General features: G+C 47.5%; 1 protein-coding gene across 1 annotated transcript in view; it reads left to right on the forward strand.

Annotated features, from left to right (window-relative positions):
- Positions 1 to 290: 290 nt before the first annotated feature.
- LOC137348846 (zinc finger protein 585A-like) overlaps positions 291 to 15,292 on the forward strand; it is a 71,728-nt gene continuing 56,726 nt past the window's right edge. Inside the window, exons 1-3 of the mRNA XM_068014083.1 lie at positions 291 to 331; positions 4,462 to 4,529; positions 8,000 to 9,460. Coding sequence (XP_067870184.1) covers positions 8,101 to 9,460 — 1,360 coding nt within the window. The 5' untranslated portion in view covers positions 291 to 331; positions 4,462 to 4,529; positions 8,000 to 8,100. The remainder of the gene's footprint in view (positions 332 to 4,461; positions 4,530 to 7,999; positions 9,461 to 15,292) is intronic.

The raw sequence follows: 15,292 nt of genomic DNA on the forward strand, positions 1-15,292 counted from the left end.
ATGCACTGTCTGAGAGTGTGGTGGAGGCAGGTTTAATTGAAACATTTCAAAGGGAATGAGACAGTTTTATGAAAAGGAACTAATGGAGCTGCGGGCTGACAGGTCCCGGATGCTGATGGATTCATCCTCGGGCTTTCAAAGAGAAGCAAATGAGGGAGGAACTGCGCAGAATCTGTCCTCCTGTCCCGCCCCCTCTTCCTATTGGTCCGCAGCTGCCGTTAATCACACGGACATTGTGAGGTCAGAGGTTACGTCCCGGGTGCGCAGGCGCATTGCGGACCAGTGTTTCAAGCCAGAGGGTGAAGGCGGCGGAGAGACGTTTCTGCAGCCGGTAAGTGGCGGCTGGTGGGCGGGGAGGCTTCAGAAACACCCGGTGTAGGCCTCAACACCCCCAATAACAAACTCCCGGTCCTGTGTTTGCACCGAGCGGGCGGCAGCTGCGGGAAACTGAGCTCAGTTATAAAGGGGCCTGGGGGAGGGGAGGGAGGGAGGAACCATTTGGGACACAGCACAGGGCAGGAGGTCCCCCCTCCCCCACTCCCTGGTTCCACAAAGACTCCCCTTGGACTGGGCCACACTTGGGCAGGGCTGGCTCAAGGTGCAGGAAGCTGATAGGCTGAGCTGTGGACTGGGAGGAGTGGGGGGTTTGACTGACAGGCCTGGGGAGGGGGATATCAGGGCAGGTACACACACTGCTCCCCCTTTTCCTCCTGGGATCTTTTACTGGAGTTGTGTTGCTGAGTGTTTCTAAACTCTGTCTCCCTATCCCGGTAATGTCGGTGGATTGTAGGTTGCTGTGAGTGTTGGACTTTCTTGTCTCTCCTCATTCTTCCTCCCTCTCCCACTCCGAGTTCCAGGCTGCAGGCACCGGCTGTTTGATGTGCCTGAAACATTTAATATGTTTCTCTCTTCACAGAGACCTGCTGAGTATTTCCAGCATTTTCTCCTTTTATTTCAGATTTCCAGCATCTGCAGGACTTTGCTTTTGTTTTATTGCACGAGTTGCTCACAGAATCAAAGGCAGTGAAGGTGCTCGAGCTGGACGGAAGCAGTCGTGTCAGATCCTCAGTGGGTGAGAAATCGCCGAGTGCAGGGGAGGAATGAAGCTGGTGGATGTGCAGGGAGGCTTCAGAAATATCCGGTGTAGGCCTCAACACCCCCAATAAGAAGCTCCCAGTCCCGCGTTCCAAGGAGAACAATCCCAGCTTCTCCAACCTAACCTTGTAGCTAAATTCCCTCATCCCTGGAACCATTCTGGTAAATCTCCTCTACACCCTCTCAAGGACCTTCCCATCCTTCCTAAAGTGTGGTGATCAGAACTGGATGAACCAGAGTTTTATAAAAGTTCCCCTTAACTTCCCTGCTTTTGCACTCAATACCTCTATTTATCAAGCCCAAAATCCCATATTATTTGCTAACTGTTCTCAATATGTCCTGCCACCTTCAATGATCTATACATATAAACCCCCAGGTCCCTCTGTCCCTGCACGCTCTTCAGATCTGTGCCATTAAGCATTTATTGCCTCTCTCTATCCCTTCTGACAACCTGGAAATTTTCAGGATGTTACATCTGATAGTATAGATCAGGAATGTCCAGCCTTTATGCATTAGGGGCAACATTCGAAATGTTGTCCTGCATAGGGGGCCGGAGGTGAGCAACTTTCGGAAAGGTAAAGGTATTAGAAATTTATTTTACTGTTCATCAAAATAACAATAATGTGCATTTTTGTGAATAAGCTTTAAATGAGGAAACTAATGTATTAACTTACTTTCCCAACACTATGCTGAACACTGATTTAGTGAGTTACCTGGCATGGTTTTTGCTTGCAGTAGCAGACATTGTCTGCCTGCACACTTGATGTAGCGATGCAGAGAATTCCAGATAGATTCCATTTGTGAGGAGAGATCTTGATCTCGCACTCTCCCTGTCTCCTGCTCTCTCTACTTTATTTAGAGATACAGCACTGAAACGGGCCCTTTGGCCCACCGAGTCTGTGCCAAGCAACAACCACCCATTTACACTAACCCTACAGTAACCCCATATTCCCTACCACCTACCTACACCAGCGGCAATTTACAATGGCCAGCTTACCTATCAACCTGCAAGTCTTTTTCTGTGGGCGGAAACCGGAGCACCCACCGAACACCCACGCGGTCACAGGGAGAACTTGCAAACTCTGCAAAGGCAGTACCCAGAATCGAAGCCAGGACCCTGGAGCTGTGAGGCTGCAGTGCTAACCACTGCGTCTCTCTCTCGCTCTCTCTCTCTCTCTCTCGCTCCCCCGTTCTCTCTCTCTCTCTTTCCCCCCCCACCACTCTCTCTCTCTTCCCCATCCCCCCGCGCTTTCTCTCTCTCCAGCTCTCTCTCTCCCTCTCCCGCTCTCTCTCCCTCTCCCGCTCTCTCTCCCTCTCCCGCTCTCTCTCCCTCTCCCGCTCTCTCTCCCTCTCCCTCTCCCGCTCTCTCTCCCTCTCCCGCTCTCTCTCCCTCTCCCGCTCTCTCTCCCTCTCCCTCTCCCGCTCCCTCTCCCTCTCCCGCTCTCTCTCCCTCTCCCTCTCCCGCTCTCTCTCTCTCTCCCTCTCCCGCTCTCTCTCCCTCTCCCTCTCCCGCTCTCTCTCCCTCTCCCTCTCCCGCTCTCTCTCCCTCTCCCGCTCTCTCTCCCTCTCCCGCTCTCTCTCCCTCTCCCGCTCTCTCTCCCGCTCTCTCTCCCGCTCCCTCTCCCGCTCCCTCTCCCTCTCCCGCACCCGCTCCCTCTCCCTCCCCCGCCCTCTCTCCCTCTCCCTCCCTCCCCCGCTCTCTCTCTCTCGCTCCATGTCTGCCGGCCTCTGTCTCTCTGCTCTGCTCCCAGGGCCTGGTCACCCTGGCACCCTGCTCCCAGGGCCCGGTCACCCCGGCAGCCTGCTCCCAGGGCCTGGTTACCACTGCACCTTGCTGCTGGGCCTGCACCTCCTCAGATGGTGATGAAGAGCCTGAGGCCCAGGCTGAGTACATACGCAGGCAGAGCCAGTGCTTGGCCTGGGTCCTGAGCTCACGTCCAGGAAGGCTGCACTGGATATGGAGTTTGGGCGGGAAGTGCCAGCAGAGAAGCAGCTCAGCCCGCGCACCGCCATCTCACTAAAGGAGCCAAAATATCAGGTACGGAAGCTTGTCTGTCATCTTGGTAAAGGAGGACGTGTGCAGTGATGTGTCTCCGCCATGTTGGTAAAGGAGCTGTAACCATTGTCAGGTGCGATGGATACCATTGACAGGCTGGATTCTGGCCCATGGGCTGGATGTTCTGGAGTGTCGAACTAGGAGGCGTAGAGTAAAAGTTAGAGCCAGACCTTTCAGGAGTGAAGTTAGGAAACATTTCTACACACAAAAGGTGGTAGAAATTTGAAACTCTCTTCCACAAACAGCAGTTGATGCGAGATCAATGTTAATGTTAAATCTGACATTGATAGATCTTTGTTAACCAAAGGTATTAATGGAAATGGGACAAAGTCGGGTATATAGAGTTAGATCACAGATCAACCATGATCTCATTTCCTGGTGGAACAGGCTCGAGGGGCTAAATGGCCAACTCCTAGAATCATAGAAATTTACAGCACAGAAGGAGGCCATTCAACCCTTTGTGCTTGTGCTGGCCCTTTGAAAGAGCAGTTGTGCTTAGTCCCACACACCCACTTGGTGTTTGTAAGCCTGTAAGTTCCTCATTCTCAAATACCTGTCAACTCCCTTTTAAAATGACTGATAGAATCAGGTTCAACCACCTTTTTCAGGTGGAGCGTTCCAGATCCTGACAACTGTCTGTTATTACAGAAACTGCTGAACTCAATGTTGAGTCCGGAAGGTTGTCAAGTCCTGTTCCTCGAGCTCCCATTGAGCTTCATTGGAACAGGGCAGGAGGCTGAGGACAGAGAGGTCAGAGTGGGAGTGGGACGGAGAATTAAAATGGGAAGTGACTGGAAACTCAGGAACATGCTTGCAGACTGAATGGAGATGTTTCTCAAAGTGATCACCCTATCTGTGTTTGGTCTTCCCAATGTAGAACAGATCTCATTGTGAGCAGTGAATATAATATACAAAATTGCCAAAAGTACAAGTAAATCACTGTTTGGTTTCATCCCACAAAACCCTGAGAATAGCCCAAAGGGAGCTACTTTATTTGAAGAGTAAAAGTTACAAAGTAAAGCAAATCAGTTGCTGGAATATTAAACTCCACCCCAGCTATAAAGAATATTAACACAGCAGATATAAACCCCACTGTCAGAATGAATATGGTTCAGTCCTGGATGTGATTAACAGCAGCAATAATTACAGAATGCAACAGCTACAGTCACTTGTGAACTCACTGGTGTCTCAGCATTTTGGATATCGATTAAATTCCTTCCCACAGATGGAGCAGGTGAACGGCCTCTCGTTATATTATTATAATATAATACTATCTTTAATATCATCTAATAAGATATTCTTTCTTACAGTTCAGTGGGATGTAAACAGTGACCCCAGCACCTTCAGGAGAGATGGTGTGAAAGCCCCTGTGTGCAGAGTGAGCATAAAATCAATGTGTGTAAATCCTCTCCTAATCCCCTGTAAAAGGAGGTAATAAAAGTCATCACTGTCAGTACAGGATAGAAATTCAGAACAGACAATTCGAGATCCTATGGAACATTTTATTCCTCTCTTGTTTCCCCAAAGCTGTAAATCGCAGTCCCACACACTCTCCCTCCTCCCTGTGCTGAAATCCAAACCCATGACACCATCTGCACCATTTCTTTCCTCAAATAAAAGCAAAATACTGCGGATGCTGGAAATCTGAAACAAAAACAAGAAATGCTGGATTCACTCAGCAGGTCTGGCAGCATCTGTGGAAAGAGAAGCAGAGTTAACGTTTCGGGTCAGTGACCCTTCTTCGGAACTGACAAATATTAGAAAAGTCACAGATTATAAACAAGTGAGGTGGGGGTTGGGCAAGAGATAACAAAGGAGAAGGTGCAGATTGGACCAGGCCACATAGCTGACCAAAAGGTCACGGAGCAAAGGCAAACAATATGTTAATGGTGTGTTGAAAGACAAAGCATTAGTACAGATTAGGTCTGAATATACTGAATATTGAACATCAGCAAGTGCAAACCTGAAGAAAAACAACCTGAAAAAAACAGTGGGTAAGCAAACTGAACAAACTAAGATGAAATGAAATAAATGCAAAAAAAGGATTGTAAAAAATGTAAAAAGGAATGCAAAAAAAAAAGGAAGAAAAAATAACTAAAAATGAAAGTAAAGTGGGGGGCTGTCATGCTCTGAAATTATTGAACTCAATGTTCAGTCCGGCAGGCTGTAGTGTGCCTAATCGGTAGATGAGATGCTGTTCCTCGAGCTTGCGTTGATGTTCACTGGAACACTGCAGCAATCCCAGGACAGAGATGTGAGCATGAGAGCAGGGGGGAGTGTTGAAATGACAAGCAACCGGAAGCTCAGGGTCCTGCTTGCGGACTGAGCGGAGATGTACCGCAAAGCGGTCACCCAGTCTGCGCTTGGTCTCCCCAATGTAGAGGAGACCACACTGTGAGCAGCGAATACAGTATACTACATTGAAAGAAGTACAAGTAAATCGCTGCTTCACCTGAAAGGAGTGTTTGGGGCCTGGGATAGTGAGGAGAGAGGAGGTAAATGGGCAGGTATTACACCTCCTGCGATTGCAAGGGAAGGTGCCCTGGGACGGGGACGAGGTGGTGGGGGTAATGGAGGAGTGGACCAGGGTGTCGCGGAGGGAACGATCCCTTCGGAATGCTGACGGGAAGGGAGGGGAAGATGCGACTGGTAGTGGCATCACACTGGAGGTGGCGAAAATGGCGGAGGATGATCCTTTGGATATGGAGGCTGGTGGGATGAAAAGTGAGGACAAGGGGAACCCTGTCACGGTTCTGGGAGGGAGGGGAAGGGGTGAGGGTAGAGGTGCGGGGAATGGGTCGGACACGGTTGAGGGCCCTGTCAACCACAGTGCGGGGAAATCCTCGGTTGAGGAAAAAGGAGGTCATATCAGAAGCACCGTCATGGAAGGTAGCATCATTAGAGCAGATGCGTCGGAGACGGAGAAACTGGGAGAATGGAATGGAGTCCTTACAGGAGGTAGGGTGTGAAGAAGTGTAGTCGAGGTAGCTGTGGGAGTCAGTGGGCTTATAATGGATATTGGTAGACAACCTATCCCCAGAGATGGAGACAGAGAAGTCGAGGAAGGGAAGGGAAGTGTCAGAGATGGACCATGTAAAGGTGAGAGAAGGGTGGAAATTGGAAGCAAAGTTGATAAAGTTTTCTAGTTCGGGGCGGGAGCAGGAAACGGCACCGATACAGTCATCAATGTACTGGAAAAAGAGTTGGGGGAGGGGGCCTGAGTAGGACTGGAACAAAGAATGCTCGACATATCCCACAAAAAGACAGGCATAACTAGGACCCATGCGGGTACCCATAGCGACACCTTTTACTTGAAGGAAATGCATGGAGTTGAAGGAGAAGTTGTTCAATGTGAGAACAAGTTCAGCCAGGCGGAGGAGGGTGTTGGTGGATGGGGACTGGTTGGGCCTCTGTTCCAGGAAGAAGCGGAGAGCCCTCAAACCATCCTGGTGGGGGATGGAGGTGTAGAGCGATTGGACGTCCATAGTGAAGAGGAGGCGGTTGGGACCAGGAAACTGGAAATTGTCAAAATGACGTAGGGCGTCAGAAGAGTCACGGATGTAGGTGGGAAGAGACTGGACCAGCGGAGAAAAGATAGAGTCTAGATAGGAAGAAATAAGTTCAGTTGGGCAGGAGCAGGCTGACACGATGGGTCTGCCGGGACAGTCCCATTTGTGGATTTTGGGAAGGAGGTAGAAGCGGGCTGTCCGGGGTTGCGGGACTATGAGGTTGGAAGCTGTAGAGCTAAGATCTCCAGAGGAGATGAGGTCAGTGACAGTCCTTTGGACGGTGGCTTGATGTTCGGTGGTGGGGTCATGGTCCAGAGGGAGGTAGGAAGAGGTGTCTGTGAGTTGGCGTTGAGCTTCTGCAAGGTAGAGGTCGGTACGCCATACAACAACAGCACCACCCTTGTCTGCAGGTTTGATGACCATGTCGGGGTTAGACCTGAGAGAACGGAGTGCCTCAAGTTCAGAGGGGGACAGGTTAGAGTGAGTGAGGGGGGCAGAGAAATTGAGACGACCAATGTCTCGCCGACAGTTTTCAATGAAGAGATCAAGAGCGGGTAAGAGGCCAGGGTGAGGGGTCCAGGTAGAGGGAGAATGCTGGAGGCGGGTGAATGGGTCTGCTGGTCGGGGGGAGGACTCCTGGTCGAAGAAGTGAGCCCGGAGGCGACGGAAGAAGAGCTCAACGTCATGCCGAGCGTGAAATTCATTGAGGTGGGGGCGTAAGGGGATAAAACTGAGACCTTTGCTGAGTACAGAACGCTCAGCATCAGAGAGGGGGAGGTCAGAGGGTATAGTGAATACACGGCAAGGGGTCAGATCAGAAGGGGTGGGGTCAGAGGGAAGTGAAGCGGAAGGAGGATCTGGAGGGGCATTAGTCCCCATCAGCTGCTGGAGCTTGCGTTCCTTAACACCTGAAAGGAAGAAAAAAAGTTTTTTGTTAATGCGTCGGATGAGACGTAAGATGAGATGAAACTGCGGAGTAGAACAGATTTGAGATAAGGTGAGACGGTGCTGCTGGAGAGAGAGGTCCAGTGTGTGCATATGGCGGCGCATAGCACTGAGTGTGGATCTCAGGATGCGTCCATTTCTTTCCTCCTCTGCCAGTTTTCTCCCTCCCTCTACTGTGGCTGGGTTCAGTTCTCCAGCCCCTGTGTGCAGAGTGAGAATGAAATTAATGAGTCAATGATTTTCTGTCCTGGTCACTGGGACCCTGAAGCCCCGCCCACTCTCTGTTCTGGTCCCACAAATTACCAGATTAATTCAGCTCAATTTCACAACTTGTCTTTGTGTTTTTGTGGGTTCTCTCTCACTCCCTTTTTCCTGTTGTAACTTCATGTTACAGGATATTAGAAAGGGAGGATTTGCGGAAGGAAACTCAAACATCACCTCAAGATGTGACAGTCACTCGATTCATCAGGATCTGAATATCATCGGCCTTTGATCATGGAAGCAAAAAGTATGGAGAAACCGTACACGTGTTCTGTGTGTGGACGAGGCTTCAGCCGATCAGCTGGCCTGTCGGTACACAAGTGTAGTCAGACTGGGGAGAAGCTGTGGAAATGTGGAGACCGTGAGAAAGAATTAAATTACACGTCTGAGCTGGAAACTCATCGACACAGTCAAACTGAGAAGAGGCCGTTCATCTGCACTGAGTGTGGGAAGGGATTCACTCATTCATCCTCCCTACTCGCACACCAGCGAGTTCATACTGGGGAGAGGCCATTTACCTGCACTGAGTGTGGGAAGGGATTCATTCATTCATCCTCCCTACTCACACACAAGCGAGTTCACACTGGGGAGAGGCCGTTTACCTGCACTGAGTGTGGTAAGGGATTCATTCGTTCATCTGCCCTACTAAAACACCAGCGAGTTCACACTGGGGAGAGGCCGTTCACCTGCACTGAGTGTGGGAAGAGATTCTCTCTGTCATGGAACCTGCTTGCACATCAACGAATTCACACTGGGGAGAGGCCATTCACCTGCTCTGATTGTGGGGAGGGTTTTACTCATTCATCCACCCTGCTGATACACCAGCGAGTTCACACTGGGGAGAGGCCGTTCACCTGCTCTGAGTGTGGGAAGGGATTTACTCAGTCATCCACCCTGCTGATGCACCAGCGAGTTCACACTGGGGAGAGGCCGTTCACCTGCACAGAATGTGGGAAGGGATTCACTCAGTCATCCACCCTGCTGATGCACCAGCGAATTCACACTGGGGAGAGGCCGTTCACCTGTACTGAGTGTGGGAAGGGATTCATTCATTCATCCGCCCTACTCAAACACGAGCGAGTTCACACTGGGGAGAGGCCATTTACCTGCACTGAGTGTGGTAAGGGATTCATTCTTTCATCCGCCCTACTGATGCACCAGCGAGTTCACACTGGGGAGAGGCCATTCACCTGCTCTGAGTGTGGGAAGAGATTCTCTGTGTCATGGAACCTGCTGGCACATCAACGAATTCACACTGGGGAGAGGCCATTCACCTGCTCTGATTGTGGGGAGGGTTTTACTCATTCATCCACCCTGCTGGTACACCAGCGAGTTCACACTGGGGAGAGGCCATTCACCTGCTCTGAGTGTGGGAAGGGATTCACTACTTCATCCAAGCTGGTGAAACACCAGCGAGTTCACACTGGTGAGAGGCCATTCACCTGCTCTGAGTGTGGGAAGGGATTTGCTAATTCATCCGCTCAGCTGAGGCACCAGCGAGTTCACACTGGGGAGAGGCCATTCACCTGCTCCGTGTGTCGGAAGAGATTTACTCAGTCATCCCACCTGGTGACACACCAGCGAGTTCACAGATAATTACAGGGGTTGGATTCTGCTGTTGCTGCTGTTCATCACATCCAGATTGAACCATGTTCATTCTGACAGTTGGGGTTTATTTCTGATGTCAGTTGCTCCTCTTGGACTGAGCGTCTGGCCCACAGCATCTCTCATTCATGTGTGAACAGACCATCATGTCTTCAAACCTCATTTTCAATTTAAATCCACTCAATGTACTGAACAAAAGATGAACAATAAACAGATCACAGGCCAATCCTGTAACTCTATATTGACAGGAGAAAGTCTGTTCTTCAGCTCAAAAATGAGGCTGTTTAAGCTCTGTATGTTTCTAAGCACTCGTAGACTGGAGCTGTTGGATCGACAGGCTGTTCACAACTGTTAACATGCCAGATAGTGAAGGAATTGCTCTTCAAGTAAACTCACCAATTTATAAGCTCAGACTCCGGTCCCTGCTGTAATTAATACTCAGCATCCATTAGTGTTGATTTACAGTCAATCACTGAATTGTCTGGTTAATCTTTGTTACTTGTTTTGTGAAATACTCTCCCTATTAGTGCTGAACTGCTGGATAACTCTGATTACATTTAAATGTGTTTATACATGTTTATAAAGTGTCTGTGTGTCCAGATTTAACTAAGTTGTGATTTGTAACCAATAAATGATGTTTCGGGTATGACTTGTCATCTGGTATCTTGGTGATTTGTCGAGAAAGATTTAATTCACTCACTCAGCAGCTCGAGAGGAACCAGACTGAGGTTTAATGAACATAAGAAATAGGAGCTGGAGGAGGCCATTTGGCCCTTCGAGCCTGCTCTGCCATTCACCCAGATCATGGCTGATCATCTCAACTCCACCTTCCCGCACTATCCCCATATCCCTTAATTCCCTCAGTACCCAGAAATCTATCAATCTCTGTCTTAAATATACTCAATGACTGAGCATCCACTGCTCCCTGGGGAAGACAATTCCAAAGATTCACAACCCTTTCAATGAAGAAATTTCTCCTCATTTCAGTCCTAAATGGCTGATCCCTTATCCTGAGACAGTGACCCGGTGTTCTAGATTGCCCAGACAGGGGAAACATTTTCTCAGCATCGACCCGGTGAAGTCCCTTAACAATTTATGTCTCAGTCAGATCACATCTTATTCTTCTAAACCTCAGGGAATATAGACCTAGTTTACTCAACCTCTCCTCATAGGAGGAGATGGAGCAGAGTGGGGGTGCTGTACAATAGTGGTTATGTTATTCAACTAGTAATCCAGAGGCCTGGACTAATGATGCCAAGACATGAATTCAAATCCCACCATTGCAATTCAGGGATTTAAACTCAATTAATTAAATCTGGGATTTGAAAAAGCGAGGATCAATATTGGTGACCATGAAACTACGGATTGTCCTAAAAACCCACCTGGTTCACTAATTTCCTTCAGGGAAGGAAATTTGCCGTCCTTACCTGATCTGTCCTCCAGATGCACAGAAATGTGGTTGACTCTTAACTACACTATGAAATGGCCCAGCAAGACACTCAGTTATATTCAAGGAGGTAGCTCACCACCACCTTCTCGGGCAATTAGGGATGGGCAATAAATGCTGGCCATTTCAGTAACACTCACAGTCCATGAATAAATAGAACAATCGCCTTATCCCAGGAACCAGACGAGTGAACCTTCATTGCATTCCCTCAGTAGTGTTATGTCCTTCCTTAGGTAAGGAGACCAAAACTGCACACACTGCTCCAGGTGGGGCCTCACCAATGTCCTGTATAATTGTAGTAAGACCTCTTTACCCTTATACCCCTATCCCTTTGTAACAAAAGCTAACATACCATTTGCCTTCCGAATTGCTTGCTGTACGTCCATGTTACCTTTCTGTGATTCACGTACAAGGACACTGTTATGTGTACTTTGCTTTTAAAAAAGAAAAATACTTGGAGTTCTGTGTTTTGCAAGACTGAGAAAATTGAATGCTGAACTGAGTGGGGACAGTCTCCAAGGCAACTTGTTTCCAAGCAACAACAGCAAGGAAAATGATAGGTCACATGACATTGTTAAGAGTTCAATTTCACTTTGCTTTGTGAAAGACCAGTGCTGGGCAGGCAGGAGGCAGAACAAACTGGCTGGGACTTGTGTTTTTTGGCAGACTCGAAAAAGACCTCTCCCTGAAAAGAAGGCATCTCTTGGAGAACGAAATTCCACATTTGAGTTATGTCTGTGTTCTGCCAGGAGAGGAAAGGACCCAGAGAAAGAGGAGTTGCTGCTCTCTGTGGAGGAAACCCTGCATTGTTAAAGGTAGCAAATTCCTGTTGCCTCCAGTCTCTGAAAAATCTCTGCCTCAAGAGTGATTCCTGTTCCTCCTGTTTTTTTTGGGTGGGAGATCCTGAAATCTCAAAAAGGCTTCCATTGCTGGACTGCTACTTTAAAATTTAAGTAGACTTGTTGCTACATCTTTTGCTGCATCTTTTGCTGAAAGATCTGTGTGATGCCTGCTGCAGACAAATTGCCTTGTTAGTCTACCCATCACAGACTGTTCATCAAACTCGCCTGGAGAGACTTTGAGTGGCATCTGACGATTTGTCTCTGGGACACCTCACCGATTCACAAATAACCCACCAGACCATGACCACCAATGATTTTATTATTCCTAAGAAACAGTTGAACACCAAAAACCCTTTTTCCCCAGTTAACCAGTATTTCAATGTATGTGCGTGTTCAGGAAGCTTAGGAAGAATAAGAAGTTATAAAATCTTTTTATATGTATGGATTCATCCCATTATTGTTTAAGATTTCGTTTATTAATAAATAGTTAATTTTATTGTTGTTTGAAGAAATCTGGTTTTGTGTGCTTCATTCTAGGAGATAAATAAAATGTTTAATTTGGCTAATTTCCAGTAGGTGGGAAACTTTACTAATATGCAGTGGAACTGAATTAACAGTGCATTACTCCCACCTTGGTCGGAACAACACCCAGGTCCCTCTGAATGCAAACATTTCTCAGTTTCTCAACATTCAGAACAAAAAGTTTTTTAAAACATTTTTCTTATCAAAGTGGATAACTTCACACTTCACTATATTGAATTCCAACTGCCATGTTCTTACCCACTCACCCACCCAACCTGTCTGTATCCCTCTGAAGCCTCTTTCTGTCTTTCTCATTTCTTGCTTTCCCACCTAACTTTGTATCTTCAGCAAACCTGCAGACATTACACTTACACTCAATCCCTTCACTTGAGTCATTTCTATAGATTGTAAATAGCTGAGGCCCAAGTACTAATCCTTGCTATACCCTGCTAGTTACAGCATGCCAACCTGAAAATGGCCCATTTATTCCTACTCTCTGCTTTCTGTCCATTAACCAAACCTCAATCCATGCTCATATATTACCTCAATCTCATGAGTCCTAATTTTTTTTTTATTCATTCATGGGATGTGGGCGTCGCTGGCTAGGCCAGCATTTATTACCCATCCCTAATTGCCCTTGAGAAGGTGTTGGTGAGCTGCCTTCTTGAACTGCTGCAGTCCATGTGAGGTAGGTACACCCACAGTGCTTTTAGGAATGGGAATTCTACGGTTTTGACACAGCGACAGTGAAGGAATGGTGATATAGTTCCAAGTCAGGAATGTGTGTGACTTGGAGGGGAACTTGCAGGTGGCGGTGTGCCCATGCATTTTCTGCCCTTGTCCTTTTAGTTGGTAGAGGTTGTGGGTTAGGAAGGTGCTGTCTAAGGGGCCTTGGTGCGTTGCTCCAGTGCATCTTGTAGATGGTACACACTGCTGCCACTGTGTGTCAGTGGTGGAGGGAGTGAATGTTTGTAGATAGGATGCCAATCAAGTGGGTTGCTTTGTCCTGGATGGTTGCGGGCTTCTTGAGTGTTGTTGGAGCTGTACCATCCAGGCAAGTATTCCATCACACTCCTGACTTGTTCCTTATAGATGGTGGACAAGCTTTGGGGAGTCAGATGAGTTACTCGCTGCAGGATTCCTAGCCTCTGACCGGCTCTTGTAGCCACAGTATTTATATGGCTACTCCCAGTTCAGTTTCTGGTCAATGGTAGCCCCCAGGATGTTGATAGTGGGGGATTCAGTGATGGTACTGCAATTGAATGTCATGGGGAGATGGTTGGAGTCTTTCTTGTTGGAGATGGTCATTGCCTGGCACTTGTGTGACTTGAATGTTACTTGCCACTTATCAGCCCAAGCCTGGATATTGTCCAGGTCTTGCTGCATTTCTATACGGACTGCTTCAGTATCTGAGGAGTCGCAAATGGTGCGGAACATTGTGCAATCATCAGCGAACATCCCCACTTCTGAACTTATGATTGAAGAAAGAATTGTGTGTAATAACCTCTGATGTGGCACCTTATCAAATGCTTCTTGCTTCTTGAAAATCCAAATAAACTACTGTTTCCTCCTTATTCACCTGACTAGTTACATCCTCAAGAAACTCTTAACAGATTTGTTAAACATGATTTCTTCTTCACAAGTCCATGTTGACTGCTGAATCATATTATGATTTTCTAAGTGCCCTGTTACCATTTCCCCAGATAATACATTCTAGCATTTTGCCTACAACTAATGTGAGGCTAATTGGACAATAGCTCCCCATTTTCTCTCTTTCTCCAAGGTTATTACGGAACCCTTTCTCAACTGATTATTTCATAAAAGTGCTGTACTTGAGTCTTAATTTGGCCTTGTGTCATCTCCTAGTGGGCTTGTCCTGTCCTGTCGGTGCTGGGTCAGGCCATTGTCCAGCTCAAACAGCCCAGATAACAGGAGCCAACGAACCTTATTTCAGTCCTCAGGGTGGTTTGTTTCTTGAGGTTCAGATTATCATAAAAATAACAACACACACTGTGTCCACCCATTGTTCTCCCAGACGCACTGTCACCTCACAGTCAGGATCATGTGTCTATGAAGGGGAGATTGTTGTCCTGTCTAGACCACCCTGAATACCCTTGCTTCATAATGGTCAGGAGTAGAAGGTCCCAGTATTGTGAGAAGAGCCTCAGGGAATCAGTCCCAGGGATCCTGTATAACAGAGGAACACATGAGTGGGAGGAGGCCATTCAACTCCTCGAGCCTGTTCCTCTATTCAGTTATATCATGACTGATCCATATCGCAACTACCTTTACCAGAGTTGATTACATATCCCTGTAACCTTACCCAATAGGTAACTCACAAGTTTTGACATTTTCCTTTCCTCCCCATCCATAGCAGCTTTTTGGGGGGACAGTGTTCCAGATTTCACTATCCTTTGTGTGAAGAAGTGCTTCCTGACAGCACCCCTGAATGGCCCAGCTCTAATTTTAATGTTGTGCCATCTTATTCTGCATTCCACCAACAGAGGAAATCATTTTTCTTTATCGACCCCCTTAAAACCTTTAATCTTCTTTAATACCTGAATTACATCATCCCTTAATATTCATACTCTATGAAATACAAGCCCAGTCTATATGACCTGTCCTCACAATTTAACCCTTTTAGCCCTGATATCATTCTGGTGAATGTGCACTGTACCTCCTGCACAGCTGATATATCCTTCCTGAGATGTGCTGCCCAGAATTAAACACCTCACTTCAGATGATGTGTAACCAGAGTTGCATATAACTGCAGCATTACTTTCACCCTTCAGATAAAGGCAAACATTCCATTAGACATTTTAATTCCCTTTTCTCCCAGTCCAGTAGTTTTTCGTGATTTCTGTGCATGAAACCCGAAATCTCTCTGTCCCTTCACAGTTCCTAACTTTTCATCATTTAGAAAATATTCTGATTCATCTTCCTTAGATCTAAGTTACCAGAATGGTTCCAGGGATGGGAAATTTTAGTTACAAGGTGAGGTTGTAAAAGC

Source organism: Heterodontus francisci, chromosome 34 (genome assembly GCF_036365525.1).
Source record: "Heterodontus francisci isolate sHetFra1 chromosome 34, sHetFra1.hap1, whole genome shotgun sequence".
Lineage (NCBI taxonomy): Eukaryota > Metazoa > Chordata > Chondrichthyes > Heterodontiformes > Heterodontidae > Heterodontus > Heterodontus francisci.